The sequence below is a fragment of the Corythoichthys intestinalis genome, chromosome 17, assembly GCF_030265065.1.
Source record: "Corythoichthys intestinalis isolate RoL2023-P3 chromosome 17, ASM3026506v1, whole genome shotgun sequence".
Taxonomy (NCBI): domain Eukaryota; kingdom Metazoa; phylum Chordata; class Actinopteri; order Syngnathiformes; family Syngnathidae; genus Corythoichthys; species Corythoichthys intestinalis.
The window spans coordinates 19862238-19879792 of NC_080411.1; the positions used below are offsets into that span (position 1 = coordinate 19862238).

General features: G+C 37.2%; 1 protein-coding gene across 13 annotated transcripts in view; it reads right to left on the reverse strand.

The window, feature by feature from the left end:
* Positions 1-1325: 1325 nt before the first annotated feature.
* The window catches only part of vav2 (vav 2 guanine nucleotide exchange factor), a 332346-nt gene continuing 316116 nt past the window's right edge, over positions 1326-17555 (reverse strand). For 3 of the 13 annotated variants that reach the window (XM_057818370.1, XM_057818371.1, XM_057818367.1), the window contains 8 exons: positions 16192-16263; positions 16052-16113; positions 15715-15831; positions 15375-15462; positions 15174-15297; positions 10518-10601; positions 9916-10070; positions 1326-8297 (listed from right to left, as the gene is read on the reverse strand). In XM_057818370.1, the coding sequence (XP_057674353.1) occupies positions 8250-8297; positions 9916-10070; positions 10518-10601; positions 15174-15297; positions 15375-15462; positions 15715-15831; positions 16052-16113; positions 16192-16263 (750 nt within the window). In that variant the 3' untranslated portion in view covers positions 1326-8249. Of the gene's footprint in view, positions 8298-9005; positions 10071-10517; positions 10605-15173; positions 15298-15374; positions 15463-15714; positions 15832-16051; positions 16114-16191; positions 16264-17555 lie in introns of those variants that run through there. The other 10 variants (XM_057818363.1, XM_057818360.1, XM_057818362.1 and 7 more) reach the window with 6 other exon arrangements.

The following is a 17555-nucleotide window of genomic DNA, read 5'->3' on the forward strand; positions in this document are numbered from 1 at the left end:
AGATATTAAATCAAATCTGTTTTAAAGTCATGTGTTAATTAAATAAGTATTGTCTAAATTGGAAAATTGGGACACTATTGTTACCCCCCTCCCCCTCTTGAGGGGGTCTTGTTGGCAATTCAAAACAATATGTCCTTATGAAACAAGTGTATTTAATATGAAACTGGAAGGAATAAAAAAATGTATTACAATTAGTGAAGATCAACAAGTTTGATAGAAAGCCAATGTTAATGTTAATCACTTATTGTACATATTTTAAGTCCACTGGGTTCCAACCTTTTTGGCTTCAGGCCCAACTTTTCCTGTATAAAGTTGCCCGTCCTGCCTTGATAAAATATTAATTAATTTAATTTTCCTAAAATAATGGCCAAAGTGATTCTTTCACAAAATATTTTTTTCCTTTCATGATACTGGTCACTTCTGGTAAAAGCTATCACATAGATACTTGAACAGGTTTCTACTCTTAAAGTACAATAATACTGTAAGTAAACAAATATAATTTATTCAACATTTAGCTCAGTTGTTTGTATATTTTGAAAAAATGTGAAGAGGGTGTACATATGATTTGTTTGTTGATTATTATTGTATTTACATTCTGTTACTAAATAAAATCCATACAAGTTTAAAAAGCTACAAAATGTGGCAATGGAATTACAAAAAAAAAAAAAAAAAAAAGACCGTGACCCTCATGAGGATCAGCGGCACAGAAGATGAATGAATGAATGATAATAAAATGATGAGATGATAAAATGTTAAGGTGAAATTAATTTTAAAATCTGTATTTTATATTCTTATTTCAATAACTGTATGAAACCATAAAAAAAAAGGGCAATGGGCCAAGATGCTCTCTTTCATACACTATTAATTTAAATATATAAATTTAAAAAAAAACACAAAAAGTACACAGCAAACTCCCTCCACCTCCAAAAAATAAGATAAATACAAATATCGACCTCAAATCTGAACAAAATTTGAAATATTTATTTCATGATGGACGTCATTTTGAAATAGCTGACCATTAAACAAAAATGCACACAATGACATACAGATTTTTCCAGGATGTACTGATAGGAAGTGAAATATCAATAGCTACATGCATTGGGTTGTTTTGGTCCAGGACTTAACACAGCAAAAAGCCCCCCGCTGACTCGAGACGACATGGACACTTCCTGTGTGCCTCCTACGTACTTTAGTCGACTGTGCCTCTGCAGTAACACACACCGTAGACAGGCAAAAGTTCACTGAAACATCCAAAACTGATTTGTTCACTGTTAGAATTTAAATTTCAGGTGGGCCTGGTGCACATTTTCAAATATTTCTTTGAAAAAAAAAAAAAAAAAAAAAAACTTTAGTTTTTTTTTTTGTCTTGCTCATACCAATATTTGAATGAACTGCGTACACAGTAAATGATGTCAGCTTTGATCTTGGCATTGATTTTTTTGTTTTCCTATTTATATATTACATTTTCAAATTCAAACAAGACACTCGTGTAGAGTCGATGAGAGACAAAGTGATAGGCCATGTAAGAGAAACTCTGAAATGAAATGGACAATTTTCTAAATCACCCTAATTGAAATGCAGTAATTGAGTGAAAAATGTAAATAAATATTAAAATGTGTGAATAAGTTTTAATAGAAAACCAAACCATGTGATTCCATTGATATTGGAACGTCAACAAAATTTCTCATCAAATTGGCTCTAAACGCCACCACAATGGATGTGAAATTGTATGAACAAGATGTGCGTTAACTGCAGCCTTTACATTTTTACTTGACATTTTAGGAATTACAACAATTTGTAAACATGTCTCCCACCTTTTAAAGGACCATAGGTAATGAAAAATTATCAATCACACATTTTCTTTACTCTTTTGCAGTCAATTACAGCCTTTCCAGGCCTATTTACATCAGAATAAAGAGCATTGCTGTGTGTTTTGGACAGCGCAGCAACTTTTCACCAAGGAGAGCGACCACAAATAGAAACGTTCCACTTCTGACATCAGAAAGCCCCTCCAATAAGAGTGCCTGGTGGAGAGATATTGTGCTATTCCGGCAGAGATATTCACAAGTGGGGGAATAAAGACATCAGCAGTAGCTTTAATGAATATGCCTTCTTAGGATGTCCCAAGCTTTGGGAGACTCAAAAAGGTCTTTTCAAACTTCTCCCCACTCAGCCTAAATGACATCTCGAACCAGTTTCCGTGACTCCTAAACGTTAATAAACCTTTATGTTCCTGCCGAAACTAGAAGAACCCTTTTTAATGGCTACTATAATCTCCCCTTCCTCCTTAAAATGAGCAATGGTTTGGCTTTTTTTGTGCAACAATGAAAAATACATCCCTTTGGAAGGCAGTCAAAAAGCCTTTCTGTTTACTTCCTGAAATACTTCTACGTCAGCACTTCCAAATTTGGTCCTGCTAGCGAACAGGACACCATCTTATTTGCGCTTTGCTAAGAGACACTTTCAAACAGTGCTTGTGCTAGTGTGAAAATATCTTAAGTCTGCAATCCTTGGATATCAGACATTGAGTTTTAGTCCTAGTGATGCAACTGCCAGGCCTTTTTATTCTAAGTTTCTGTACATTTCCCTGTACTTTTATCTTTTACGGGTTATTTGCATATTCAATCAGATTCAGGCCAAGTGATTGATTTGGCCACTGCATAATATTACACTTATTTGCCTTAAAACCTCTGAATATTTTCACGGTATACTTCCGGTCATTATCCATCTGCAATCTAATTGATGTGCCATCAAACGTGTTTGGAACGAATATGAGAAGATATGTCCCAAAACACTACAGATTTTATCTTGAATTTTTCAGAAGTCAAATTATGAATATACTGTACAAGGGTACAAGATCCATTGGCAGCCATACATGACCACCTGGCCATGGAACACCCGACTTTAGGGAAGTGTCAGTCACATACAATGTACAGGTACAAACTGTTGTAACTCTTACAACATTCATCTTTATTGGATGTTAAGACCCTCATATTATACATGAAAGTCTGTAGTTAACCACACCTTCATTAATTTCATTTAAAGTATATTGTGGTGGAGTTTAGGGCCAAAAAGATAAAAACTGTTTCGATGGCCCAATATTTCTGGACATTCATGACATTTATTGTACAGTCTACATGGACGTAGATTTATCCAGAGTGATGATGATTTAACCATTGACTAAAGGTAAATTGAAACACGGACAAACAGTAAAGAAAATAAGTATTTAAACACCCTGCTATTTCGCAAGTTCTCCCACTTAGAAATCCTGGAGGGGTCTGAAATTTTCATCTTCGGTGCATGTCCGCTGTGAGAGAGATAATCTAAAAAGAAAAATCCAGAAATCACAATTAATGATTTTTTAACAATTTATCTGTTTGCTACAGCTGCAAAAAAAAAGTACTTGAAAACCTGTTTATCAGCTAGAATTCTGACCCTAAAAGACCTGTTAGTTGGCCTATTAAAAGTCCACCTCCACTCCAAGTACAATCCTGAATAAGATATACTTGTTAGAGGTCGATGGCAGCATAAAGACACCTGTTGACCTTATACAATCAGTAAGACTCAAACTTGTAACATGGTCACGACCAAAGAGCTGTCAAAAGACACCAGAGACAAAATTGTTCACCTCCACAAGGCTGGAAAGGACTACGGAGCAAATGCCAAGCAGCTTGATGAAAAAAGGTCAACTGTTGGAGCAATCATTAGAAAATGGACGGTCAATCTCAACCGGAGTGGAATCCCATGTAAAATATCACCTTGTGGGGTCTTAATGATCCTAAGAAAGATGAGGAATCAGCCCAGAACTGCATGACAGGAGTTGGTAATTGACCCAAAAAGCTGGGACCACCGTTTCCAATGTTACTGTTGGTAATACACTAAACGTCATGGTTTGAAATCATGCATTCCCCTATTTAAAAAAAAAAAAAAAAAAACAGCCCATGTCAAGGCCCGTCTTAAGTTTGCCTATGACCATTTGGATGATGCAGAGGAGTCATGGGAGCAAGTTTTGTGATCAGACGAGAGTAAAATAGAAGTTTTCGGTCATAATTCCACTAACCGTGTTTGGAGGAAGAATGATGAGTACTATCTCAAGAACACCATCCCTACTGTGATGCATGGGGGTAGTAGCATCATGCTTTGGGGCTGTTTTTCTGCGCATGGGACAGGACGAGTGCACTGTATTAAAGAGAGGATGACTGGGGCCCAGTATTGTGAGATTTTGAGGAACAACCTCCTTCAGTCAGAGCATTGAAGATGGGTCGTGCCTGGGTCTTCCAACATGACAATGACCCGAAGCACACAGTCAGGAAAACCAAGGAGTGGCTATGAAGCATAACAAGGTTCTAGCATGGCCTAGCCGGTCTCCAGACCTCAACCCAATAGAAAGCCTTTGGAGGGAGCTCAAACTCAGTGTTTCTCAGTGACAGCCCAGAAACCTGACTGATGGGTGGGCCAAGATCCCTTCTGCAGTGTGTGCAAACCTGGTGAAAAACTACAGGAAACGTTTGACCACTGTAATTGCAAACAAAGGATACTGTATTAAATATTAACATTTGTTTTCTCAGGTGCTCAAACACTTTTTTGCAGCTGTATCACACAAATAAATTGTTAAAAAATCATGCATTGTGATTTCTGTTTTTTTTTTTAGATTGTCTCTCTCTTAATGGACATGCACTGACGATGAAAATTTCAGACCCCTCCATGATTTCAAAGTGGGAGAACTTGCAAAATAGCATGGTGTTCCAATACTTATTTTCTTCACTGTACAGGCACAAACATGATACACACATGCATCTGGGATTAAGACCACGCCAGAAAAAGTCTGTGCTTGCAAGATTTTGCGTAATGTGAAATATGTGGTTGCAAAACTGCAACAAAAAAAAAACATAAAAATGTGCCACAATAATTGATACTAGGGGTGTGACAAAATATCGAAATGGTGATATATCATGATACTTTGTATCCCAAAAGGTTATCGATATGCTCCTGCCAAGAATCGAGATAGCGTTTTAAAAAGGTGTCAATGTCTTAAAAAAAAAAAAAAAGGGAACAAGCAAGTTGCTACCAAAATCTTCCACCACAATAGCTAGAGATGTCCCGATCGATCGGGTCCAATCACGTCATTTTCAAAGTATCGGAATTGGCAAAAAAATATCGGCCATGCCATTTCTTAATATATACATATGTATATATATATATATATATTTTTTTTTTAAATCGTTTTCTAATTGTATTTAACGTTACAGACATAATATGTTACACTTATCCAGAGTCTTTAGTTTAGGCTTAAGGTAGGGTTAACAAATTTATCCCAATAACTGCGGTAATTAATTTTTAAAAAAATGTATCACATTAAACTATTTAACGCAATTAATCCATGCGCTGCACGACCCACTCACGCATTGTCGCGCTCCATCTATAATGGCACTGTTTTACCTATATAGAGCGCTAAAAGGCAGCGTAAAATGAGTAGAGTGAATTTTGGCAGCCTTTGGAGCCTTATTTTAATTGGCTAAAGCCTTACAATCCCTCTCCCTACAATTAGAAATATCATGGGAAGCAAGGTAGCAATTGATCTTTTTCTTAACACCTTATGTTATATCCCATTGCAGAGAAGATATATGAATTGGTAGCACTACGCACAGTCATGGTTCCACTTGTCATGGTTCCACTTCCCATCATGCATTTGGGCATGGCCTTCTGTATCATTTACTGAAAGCTCAACAAATACACTAGATGGCAATATTTAGTCACAATATACAAAGTCACAAGTCTTTCTATCCGTGGATCCCTCTCACAGAAAGAATTAATAATGTAAATGCCATCTTGAGGATTTATTGTCATAATAAACAAATACAGTACTTATGTACTGTATGTTGAATGTATATATTCGTCTGAGTTTTATTCATTTTTTTCTTAATGCATTGCCAAAATGTATATGATCGGGAAAAATTATCGGGAATGATGGGAATTGAATCGGGAGCAAAAAAAAAAGCAATCGGATCGGGAAATATCGGGATCGGCAGATACTCAAACTAAAACGATCGGATCGGGAGCAAAAAAACATGATCGGAACAACCCTAATAATAGTGTCTCAGTTAACTCTAAGGCTGTATTGACGGTGCTTGACGCCCAATCCATTTAGACTAGGAACGTTCGTTCATTCGAAACCAGAGCATTCACAATCATTCTGTCAGATTTTCAGGGCATTTACAGGTCACTTGCTGTTAATTTTAGGGCATTTGCAGGTCATTTCCAGTTGAGTTTGAGTCACTGCCTATTCATTTGAGTGATTCCTAGGTCACTTCCTGTTCTGTAACTCAAAATAAACAGGAAGTGACCCATAAAATACCCCAAAATCAACAGGAAGTAACTGAAAATCAACAGGTAAATGACCTTAAATGGCCCAAAATTACCCTTATTGCCTGGCATTGGCAGCCACTGACGCCCATAGACGTTCAATCCGTTTGACGTGGGAGGGATGGCAGCGAATGAACGAATGTTCATTCGCTGCCACCCTCCCAGTTCAAATGGATTGGACGTCTACTCATGATAAACTCATTCCAATTCACAGCAGAAGCTTGTTTTTCTGTTTATTAGTTGTTTGTAGAATATCCTAGAATGATTTCCCGACTAATGTATCGATAATCGCTCTCTCGCCATATTGTCAGATCATCGTTATCGTGAGCTTTGTATCGCAAATCGTATCGTATCGTGAGGTACCAAGAGGTTCCCACTCCTAATGTAAACGTCAATGAAAACAATGCTACGGTTGGCTGTTTAGAGCATGTTTTTTCCATGGCAAGATTTGTACTCATTAAAACATTTGCGCTTTTAGTTTGAGATTGTGTTTTCAGTGTCGCATACATTAAAGAGATCACCCTTTTAGTGAAGGTTTTGTAATGTTTTACACACACAAAATCTTTTTGCCAGTATGCAAATTCATTGCGCAAAAGCAAAGTACTTTTGCAGAGACCAAAAGTGTTTTTTTATTTCAAGAACACAACATCTTTTTGGAAACACCAACTTTCTCTGGCATAATCTTGGTCCCATACACGCACGCTCCCCCCAACCGCACACACACTTTTATGGCAGTTAAATTTTCACCAGTTGGCACAGCACCAGTAAAGAGAATTTCACATATGACAACTGGTAGGGAACACATTGGGTCACCTGATCATTTTTTAAAAGAAAATCAATAAGGCAGGGTACAACATAAATAAAATTCCATGCAGACAGTAAAACATGACCGGCATAGACTGTTCATTCAGATGGATAAAAAAAAAATATATAAAAACAGAACAAAAATACCTCAGATGCAGTGGTGCTGTTTCCCTTTCACATCCCACTGATGGTAAACAACAAAATTGATGTGAACTGTGATTGCTACAAAAATCAATCTCGACTTGATTTCTTCAACTCCATTCAGAAGTTATCGCATTCAGTGACTCAGCGGAAAGATTGAGCCCCCCATTCAGTAGTTTTTCAATTTGAATGTGAACCAAGTGTCCTTTTGTGATGGCAATTGTTCTTTACTGGCTGATGTTGAGGTTCAAAGCAGTCTTTTTAAAGGCACCGAACTGTACATTGGTGTTCGTGTGTGTTTGTGTGGGCCGCACATGGACACATGCATGCATGAGAAGCCAAGCCAGTCAAAGTCTTTTCCCTCCACTGGAGTCAACCCACAAGGCATCACCATGACAACTAAGGCAAAATCTGTCAATGTGGAAAAAAAAACAGCATCTGTTTTCGTGACTCTCCATGTTTTTTTTTTTTTCTTTTTTCCAAATTTTCTTTTGCTAAATTCCCACAATAACCATAGTCATGATAATAATCTCTATTCAATAAATTATCTATACTGTACAATTATTTCACCTCTCAGAGGTCCGCATGTTCTTTTTTTTTCTTTTTTGTAAAGCTATCCACAGTCTGTTTTTGCCATGTTAAATAAAGCCTCTTGAATTCATTTAGAGGCCAACACACAGCAATTGGCGTTTTCCCTCTCAACTGTACAGAAATGAAACAGGGAATTGTGTAAAACAAGCAAAGCTGAGGCATCCTTGAAGATGGGGCACGTGTCGGAAAGGTGCTTGCAATCCAGCCAAAGCATAGACGACAACATTAAAAAAGTTTCTTTCCTGGGGGAGTGAGGTGTTTTCCTCTGAGATCAGTAGATGCATTGAAGATAGTTCCTGATTATTTTTCTTCTTTTTTCCTAAGGGTGCCAGGTGGACAATATCAAACCCTTATTGGACTCCTTCTTCATCTACATAGGTAGAGGGAAACCATCCAATCTAAAAAAGAAAAGAAAAAAATGGAAGGTGCTGGCAGAAATTAGAACGCAGTACTTAAGATGGCAAATGCTTTTTACAGGTATGAAGTTATCAAAACACACCCACACATATGAATGATGTCAGAAGGATATTTGCATTATTTTCACATCGCTTCATGCTCAGATGGAGCAGCTCATCCGTCTTCATTTAAGGGTTCACACAGAGCACTACTTGAGCTGTTGCTTAGCAACAAAGTTTTCCTACTTGTTGCATCAGCGAATTGAATATTGAACATTTAATGTTGATGTTCAAGTAAAAACACGAACACGCAACAAAAATGCTGTAATAATCATTTGATTAAGTATGACAATGGAACTGTGACTCTGCCCTTCTAGTTTCAATTTAAAAATCTTTCAGAGTGTTGTAGTCATAAGCGGATTTTAAGTGGGGGCCAGGGGGGCCAGGCCCCCCCTGGTGTCCAACAAGTGTCATTGCATGTAATTGACTTAAAGTACCTATTATGTATATGTATATATATATATATATATATATCATATATATACACACAGTGGGGAGAAAAAGTATTTGATCCACTGCCAATGGGTTTTCCCATTGACAGTGTATCAAATACTTGTTCTCCCCACTGTATATATATGTGTATATATATATATATATATATAAGTTGTAAAGCAATAAAACTGCAACAAAAATTAATGAAATTAACAAAAAAAATATTTTTATAATGGGTCAAAATTATTTTTCAAGCACCTTAGACAGTCATTTGCTTTGCATATAATTAAAAAAAAAGAGAAAGAAAATATTTTTAAAAATGATTTTTTTCTTTGATCGAATTTTTTTTTTTTTTTGATTGAAGCAACTTTTTGGGGATTGAATGATTTAGACACAAATGTCCTAATTATAATATGGCCCATACAAAAAAAGGATTGCTTCAATCAAAGAAAACTGTTTTAATTAAAAATTAAGTGTTCAAATGCAAATTTTTCAATCTTAAATATTTTTTCGCATTCAAATACGTTTTCTATGATTGAAATGTTTCTTTTTTTTATTTTTTTTGAAAATATATATTTTTTTGAAGCAACTTAATTTTTGATTGATTTAGTGATTTTTTGATGATTTTTTAGTTTTTTTTTTTTTTTGCATTCAAACATTTTTTTTTTAATTGAAGCGACACTTTTTTATGTTGAATAATAAAGACACAAATCTCCCTCTATATGGCTCCGCCCAGGGGATACAATTTTTGACTGAGGTAATTACATTGGCACGACACCGGCGGGCGTACCATATTAAATGGATGACGATCTTGGCGAAAAGTATTGCCTAAGCAGCCTGATTTAGAATTCCCCTCAAGAATGATGGGGGAAAAAAAACGCTCATCGTCAACTTATTATTATAAATATTCTTAGTTAGTCTTATTGCCGACACTGCGTTTCGGGGTCATCAACAGGTTGTGCCCCCCTGCCCTAAAGGTCAAACTTCACCTATGGTTGTAGTCCAAACAGCCAACTTCTTTGACATTTTTTAAAAACATTCATTTTTAAACAATTTATACATCCTCAAATTCAACAGATGAGCACGACTCCTGTAAAAGTAAAACGTCAGAGTTTGACTGTTTACTAACCCGTCCATTGGCCTCGCCCTTCCACCAGCCTTGGTCCCCACCGATCTTGCTGTATATTTTCACGACGTCTCCTTCTCGCAGTGATAGTTCTCTCATATCTCGTGCCGCAAAGTTATATCTGGCCACCGCTGTACTCACAACGCGAGGTGTAAACACTAAAAATGTCACAAAGATAGTAAAATAGAGCTCAATTTATTCCCCACAAAACCATTTACCTACTGAATGGAATTTGAGCACGTAGCACATTAATATTGATGTTTTTAATAAATGACTTTAAGATGACCATCTCTGGCTGACAGGTTCAAGTTCATATAGCACATGGCGTTAGTAATTACTGTTGAAAATGAGAAACCGAAAAAAGCTTTCGAGTTCAGTGTTCAGCATGACCCAATACAGGCGACAGTAAATTGTTTCAATACAGGAGAGGAAATTGGTTTTTCTTTCCCTGATTTAATGAGGGAATAAAACCCCGAGAAGACTGAAGATCAGTCTCATTAGTAAAATGCACAAAGCACAGGAGGAGTAATGTGTGCCGTGTGCATTTGACAAGGCGACACCTTGAAGCAAGATAAAAAGGAGTTATACTGTAAGTAAGCAAGTACCTGACCAAAAGGGAGCTGAGCTCTGAGAGGAGAAGTTCATGCCCTGCGGACTGAGGAAGGAGAAGTTGTAGGATGCGCAGGTGGCTGCTAAGAGCAGGAAAGAAAGGACATAAGGAAATAAAGTTGGGAGATGCGTTGAGATGCATGCAAAGCAGGAGCCAAAAAAGCAGCGATAAAATTGGCAAGCCATGTGAATTTGATAGATGATAAGTGACTGCATTTAGTACAAAATGAGTATTGAGGGGGGAAAAAAGACAGCAATCAAACAGAAAAAGTGGGTTTTGATTTTAAAATAACGATAACACTTTATTTGAAGTCTGTGTCATAAGACTGTCATAATACCTTAATAATTATGACATGAAGCTGTCTTGAACATTAATGAATGCTTATGACAGATGTCATTAACTGTTGCAACCCTAACACAGTTCCTAAACTCTAATCATTAGAAAAAATCTTAAATATTGTATCAATAGTAGAGGTTGACCGATATGGGATTTTCAGATGCTGATAATGATACCGATATCTAGAAACATTTTCAGCCGATTGTCAATATCCAAAGCAAATTTTGTAAGCCAATATACTTCTCTAAAAGCATGTAGATCGTGAATGGCAATTTGAAAAAAAAATGGTTCAACAGCTTCAAATTTACAATGATGATCTGAGACTTAAACGATTAATTTCATCTAGTGCTACCAACCAACGAGCGCAGCACCTTTTTAATGATTATACACATCCAGCAACAACAGTACATAATTTTCAAATAATTAAAGCCAACAGGACGTCACAACGAGATGTAAACAAGTGAGAGTTACACTAGGACGGATAATGGCCTTAAACGTGTCGGCTACACTAGTATGCCTATTATCCAGATTATTCGTTCGCCGGATAGTGTACATACTTATGGTTCTCTTCTCGCAGATGATGCGGAGATGAGCATTTTTTTTTACAGAGCTCGTCTCCGACTTTGTCTCCGATCAGCCAGCTGCAGGGCTGGCCCCTCCCAACTCAATGCCGACCGAACATGAGTGTATAAAAAATGCGTAGAGAGAAATTAAACCCCGAAAAGTGACCTGCGTGGTACCCCCAGTCAAATAGGCGCGCGATTAGTTTTTTTCCATGACATTTCTGCCTGTCAAAACTGTCGCCACTCCCAGGATCGTCACTGTTATAGCACAAGCACTCCTGGTTGCGGCTTCCAGGAAATATACGCAGCGCCATATGCTTCTATTTGTTATTTTCCAAGTAGTGAGAGCGCAACGGAGCATTGATTGTAACATCCCAAGTAATGATTTCAGGCTTTTGTTGTTTTCTAAAGATTTATTTCAATCACAACTCGGCGACTGCTCATAAAAGCTGAGCATGCTCTCCCTTCACTCTCGCTCCTGTGTGATGCGTTCAATTGTGTTCACGAAAAAAAAAAACAGTGAACACAAAATAATGACAGTCTAGAAGGTGTAGTAATTTCAAAATTTTCCACCGGCGAGTAATCAGTTTCCTGTTCAGAGGTGAACCGCGCGGGCAATGGCGTAACGTATGAGGCTGCTCCTTTCTATGCATGCGTACATTGCACAAATGCAGGCGTACCATGTAGAAAAAAAAAAGGGGGGGGGGGCTTAAGCGCACTTAAACGTAAGTGTGGACAGGTATAAAAATAATCAGCAAAATACCCTGGAGAAAATGATCTGTCCTAGTGTAAACGTAGCCTAAGAAAATGCTCGTTTTGCTAAAGCTAATGCGAATGCTACGCTAACGCTACGAGCTACATTTAGAGTGTAAAGATCACTCTGTCAACACCTTAAAAGGCTAAAGCAACAGTGCATATTCTCTCATGTGAGACAAAAAAAAAATCTTACAATAGTTACAGAAAAAGCAAGCCTGAAGCTTCCTGTAGCAGATCCCCTTCAAGCTTTTGCAGGGTCCTTCCAAGGTCCTACCGTCAGTCAGCGGCGGCCACATTTGCCCAGACAGATGCCAGATCAAAATTAGTTTTTATCTGATTTTTTTGGGGGTTAATTGGCCTATATTGGAAAAAAGTCCATATATCAGCCAATTATATCGGCCGCCCAATACATCGGTCGACCTCCAGTCAAAAGTGACATAATTTACTCAATGACACTCAATGACATCTTTCATGTCACCATTATGACAGTCTTATGACACCAAGTTCAAATAAAAATGTAACCAAACTAACGCACATGCATGAACACATATGAAAGGGCAATAACTCATGCTCTCCTGATTACCGTATTGGCCCGAATATAACACGGCCCTGATTATAAGACGACCCCCTCTTTTTCAAGACTCAAGTTTGAAAAAAAAAAAAAAAAAAAAAAGACTTTTTGAACAACAAATTAATTTTTATACAGAAAATAATTACAGTACATCTGAAACAAATGATTATAACAATATATCTGAGAGAAAAAGCATGTTATTTTGCCTCTGTGGTTGCTACCACTACCACCACCACAATTTAGTGTTTCAAGATTTAGTTATTTATGTGATATTTTTTTGGACATGTATTTTCTAATGGGTGCACACTTTAGTTAATATTTGTCTGAATGCTTATTATGCACATGAGTTGATCATTGTTTGAATATATGTATATTTGCCATCTGTTGTTGTTTTATTAAGTTGACAATGTTTGGCTAATTTGTCATACCTCCTTCAGGTGGTCGTTGGTAGAGTCCGCCCTGATTTAAACGGCCACAAAGATGTGTCTGGAGTAGGGCTGTCCCAAACGATTAATTTTCTCCCGATTAGTCAGCCGACTATTTTTACGATTAGTCGACTAATCTAATATTTTTTTTTTTTTTTTTTTTAACTAATTTAGCAATGACATTTTTGTTGACGCTTATCAATTCACAAAAAAACATATTGGAACACTTAAATTATTTATTAAAGTACAAATAAACACGTAAATAACAATAATACATCACAAATAAACAATGAGTTCAAATGCTGATAGAATTAACTAGTGTATCATCCCGATTGAAAAGATGGTCTCTTAAACTGATGGCTTACAACTTTTATTCCATCCTTGATGTAAACACACCGTAAGAGCTACGGTGCACACAAATAAAACAACACAATTAGAAATTAACAAAAACTTTTCACCTTTTTCCTTTTAAACCTTATTTATATACCAATGAATTGCCTATATGAATTGCCTTTACCTTAATTTATTACCTTATCATTGACAATCTCTCCCTTGAGTGCAATCACTGTATATACTGATTATATTTATGACCTTTTAACCTTATATAATTTTCTATACCATTAAATAAACCATAACATGAAATAAACCTTTCAATTAGCATTAAGAACAATACAAATAGCACTTATAGGCCCATTGTCAATGAAACATCATTATTTAGTAAGGCGACAGCACCCTCCGGTGTACAAAAAAATGAAAAAAAAAAAAAAAATTACAAACTGGCTGACGGCGATTGAGGTGTTTATACACGGCCGACGTGCAGCCAAGCTTGGCATTGAAGAGACAGGACAGAAGAGTGTAGCCTCCTTTGTTTCTTTGAAATAAGTCAATGTTTTGGACACTCTGGTGCGCTTTTTTTGGCTTTGTGCCGCTTTCCCCGCTTGCATACAGAGCATCCGACATTCTGAACTTTTCACGCATATATTTTTTTAACCTTTCATTAACCGTCGACGGGATGTTGTGCTCGTCGACGGATTTACGTCATCGATGACGTCGAGTATGTCGACTAGTCGGGACAGCTCTAGTCTGGAGGTGAGGTCAGTTTGGTTGAAACCTTTTTGTTATGTTGGCCTCTTTTATGTTGGGCCCAAGGTTTGTGTTAAACTGTTTGTTTTGTGACTTTATTTAATGGAATTTTTACCTAAGTTGAAACACCAGTGTCCGCGTGTATGTTTGGTCCGCTACAGCCTCATTCAAATCTTAATATCTGAACATTTAAATATGTAAACTAAAATGCAATCACATTCATTAATGAATGGCTTCTGGGTTTTGAAATGTAAATAAACCAATCTATTGTGATAAAACAACAAAATTTAAATAACTACATTAACCGTCAAAGTGGGGTCTAACTGTAACTGTAGTGTTGAAACAAACCTGAATAAGGAAAAACACTGCAATAAAATAATGCAAACTGGTTAAACTTGAGAGTAGCTGAGATCTGTCATGACAGAACATTACTCCTCAAGTTCAGCATTCGCTTCAATGATATCTGACAATGATGTCTAGACCCCGAATATAAGACGACTCCCACTTTTTCAGTCTTATTTCAATGCAAAAAACACCGTCTTATATTCGGGCCAATATGGTAATTGTAAAAGTAAAATTTTGTGAACATTGTTTAAGACAAAGCAAATTGTTCAAAAACCATAAACATTTTTTCCATCAGAATAAGCAGCAGGTCACAATTTTATTTTCAAATCAACAGGTATTTATTTTATTAAGATGTTGCATACTGTATAAATACTAAATGTGAAATTGCAGAGGAGGGGAAAATATATAATCCTTTGCTAGTTATCTAGTGTTGAAATTCAAATGCAATGCCCACCAATTAGATTTTGGAGCATGTAAAATTCAGTCTCATTGTCGACTGATATTTTACACCATGATGGAGACAAAATCCTGACGAATAGTCATTACAGTTCAGGCAGACTAAGAATGCATACCTGGTGAACGGGTGCTGGAACGTGTTAATGAGCGCTCTCTTGCCTTGTAGGGATATCGCAATGTGGTATCTAGCAGCTTGAAACTCTCTTTGAGCGAATGTGACTGATAATACTCCACCAGCTCCTGTTACGCGACACAAGGAATCAAAGTGGTGTTTGAGTCGATTCATCATGGCTTGTTCTTTTGGATTTGTCATTTACCAAAAGGCTCTCAAACTTCTTGGCCTCGGTGATGTGAATCCAGCTGTCTTTCTCAATGACTTTAATGTGTTTCACTTCATCATTAAATCTGTGAGGTAAAATGACATTTTTATTTCCACACCTCTTATGAATTTGGTTTGCTCAAAAGTAAATTAATTGCTTGATCAAAACTGTGTTAGTTTGTAGTAAGTGCATTACTCTCAGTGGTAATAAACACATCACTAAAGTGGAAACACATTTTATAGAATGTTAACTAGTGGGTACAGAGACACTGCTAGAAATGTCTAACACAGTTGGTTATAAAAGCAGTTCAAGTGGTACAGTTTTTGTAAAAACTCACTTGATGCTGATGGCAAACCTCTCTGCTTCAGCCGTCCTCTCTCTGATGAGGTAGGTCCCGCTGCTGTGGGATTTTAAGAGGTTGTCAGCTTGCTGGCGCTCCATGTTCCCAGCAAACCTATAAAGAGGAGAAGAAAATAAATGTGGAGCCATTTCATGTAATGACCCTGGTAATGACTTTTACATCAAACGGTCATGTACTAATTCATCTTTTGACAGTAGCAGTGCCGATGTCAAGTGGTTTATCAAGTTCATTTTAAACACATTCGATAGCTTGTTAACACTAATTGAGCTACAAACATAAAACATATAGAGCGAAATGCAAGTAGGCGGTTTACCAAGGAAAGCCATAGTAGTCTGTGTCCCTTGATGACTGCCGGCTGGATAACGACTGGAAGGGCTGTCACAAATAGAACACAGTGCAGTGGTCCAATATAGTATGTAACAGATCACCTGTTGCTGAACAGAAGTGACTTACCTTTGGGTCCAGGTAAGGTTTAACACAGGAACTGGGGAAGAATCCATTCTTTTGTGTTTGTATCAGCCGTCCCTAGAGAGCAGTTACACAAAAAATCTGAAATCTATCATATTATTTTATTATGATTATTGATGAGTGCTTTGTAGTTAGAGCATGTTACATTTGTTTTATACATATACAGTGGTACCTCTACTTATGAACGTCTCTACATATGGAATTTTCAGGTTAAGACAAGCCACAATGGGAAAATATTGCCTCTCGTTACGAAAGAAATTTGAGAATACGAAAGGCAAAAAATACAGTATGTGTTGCTACTCGCAGCTCCATGAATTTACTGAACGTAACATAGTTATAGCTGCTTTGCCAATGGCTATTGACTAGCATCTTCCTGGCATCCAATTGGCTAAGAGGGACCTTTACTGTATGCGTATGTGTGGATCCCGGCGTCCTCTTCATTCGCTCCTTGGGCTGTAAGGTGTTCCGACAGCTTTACGTGAGTGTATTAACTTTTATTCTTTACTCCATTTTTTTTTTTTAACATTATGCATGACTCTCATTCTATATTTATTGTAGAGCTGAAATGAATACTCGAGCAACTCGAGTAACTCAAGTTTAAAAACTGATCCGAGTAATTTTATTCACCTCGAGGAATCGTTTAATTTTGCCAGCTCTAAGCATCACGTTTTGCCCGGGCTACTTTTAACGCGGGACAACGCGCTGATGTCACGTGCGTAGAGGAAGAAACAAATTTAAAAAAAAAAAACTGTGGAGAGCTAGGTTTCTATACATTATGACCACTGTTGATGCGTTGCTAACGTGTCTTCCATACAGGCTTTATTTAATCTGTGAAAACATAGCGCTGTGCAGTGATGAGGGTGTAAAATAAAAACTTAATAATGCTAACTGTCAATTTTAGCTCAGTCGTCATTGCTGGATAAAACACCAAGTAGCACTGGTCCCTAATGTGCTCCAATACAGCAGGTATCATACTGTAACGTTGACAAAGAGTCACCCGCTTGGTTAGGTTGCAATTATTTATTTTTTGGGAACTTGTGGAACAACCAACAACTGCTGTCTGCCAAAGCCGACACACACGCACCCGCCAGAACAACAACAGGAAGGCACGTCTGTCGCTCTCCCGCACCTCCCTCACCCCCGCACATCACGCGGTGCATTCAGGAACGCATGCAAATATCTCCGCCATATTATAACTTGATATGTTACAATACATCTATTTTGAACACTGCAAAATCTCAAAATCCTATCAGGACTTACAGTTTAGACTAACTTAAAACTTAACTAGAACTTAAAAATAGCTTGACACAAATGGAAATTTAATTGAAACACGTGGAAAAAACACCTAA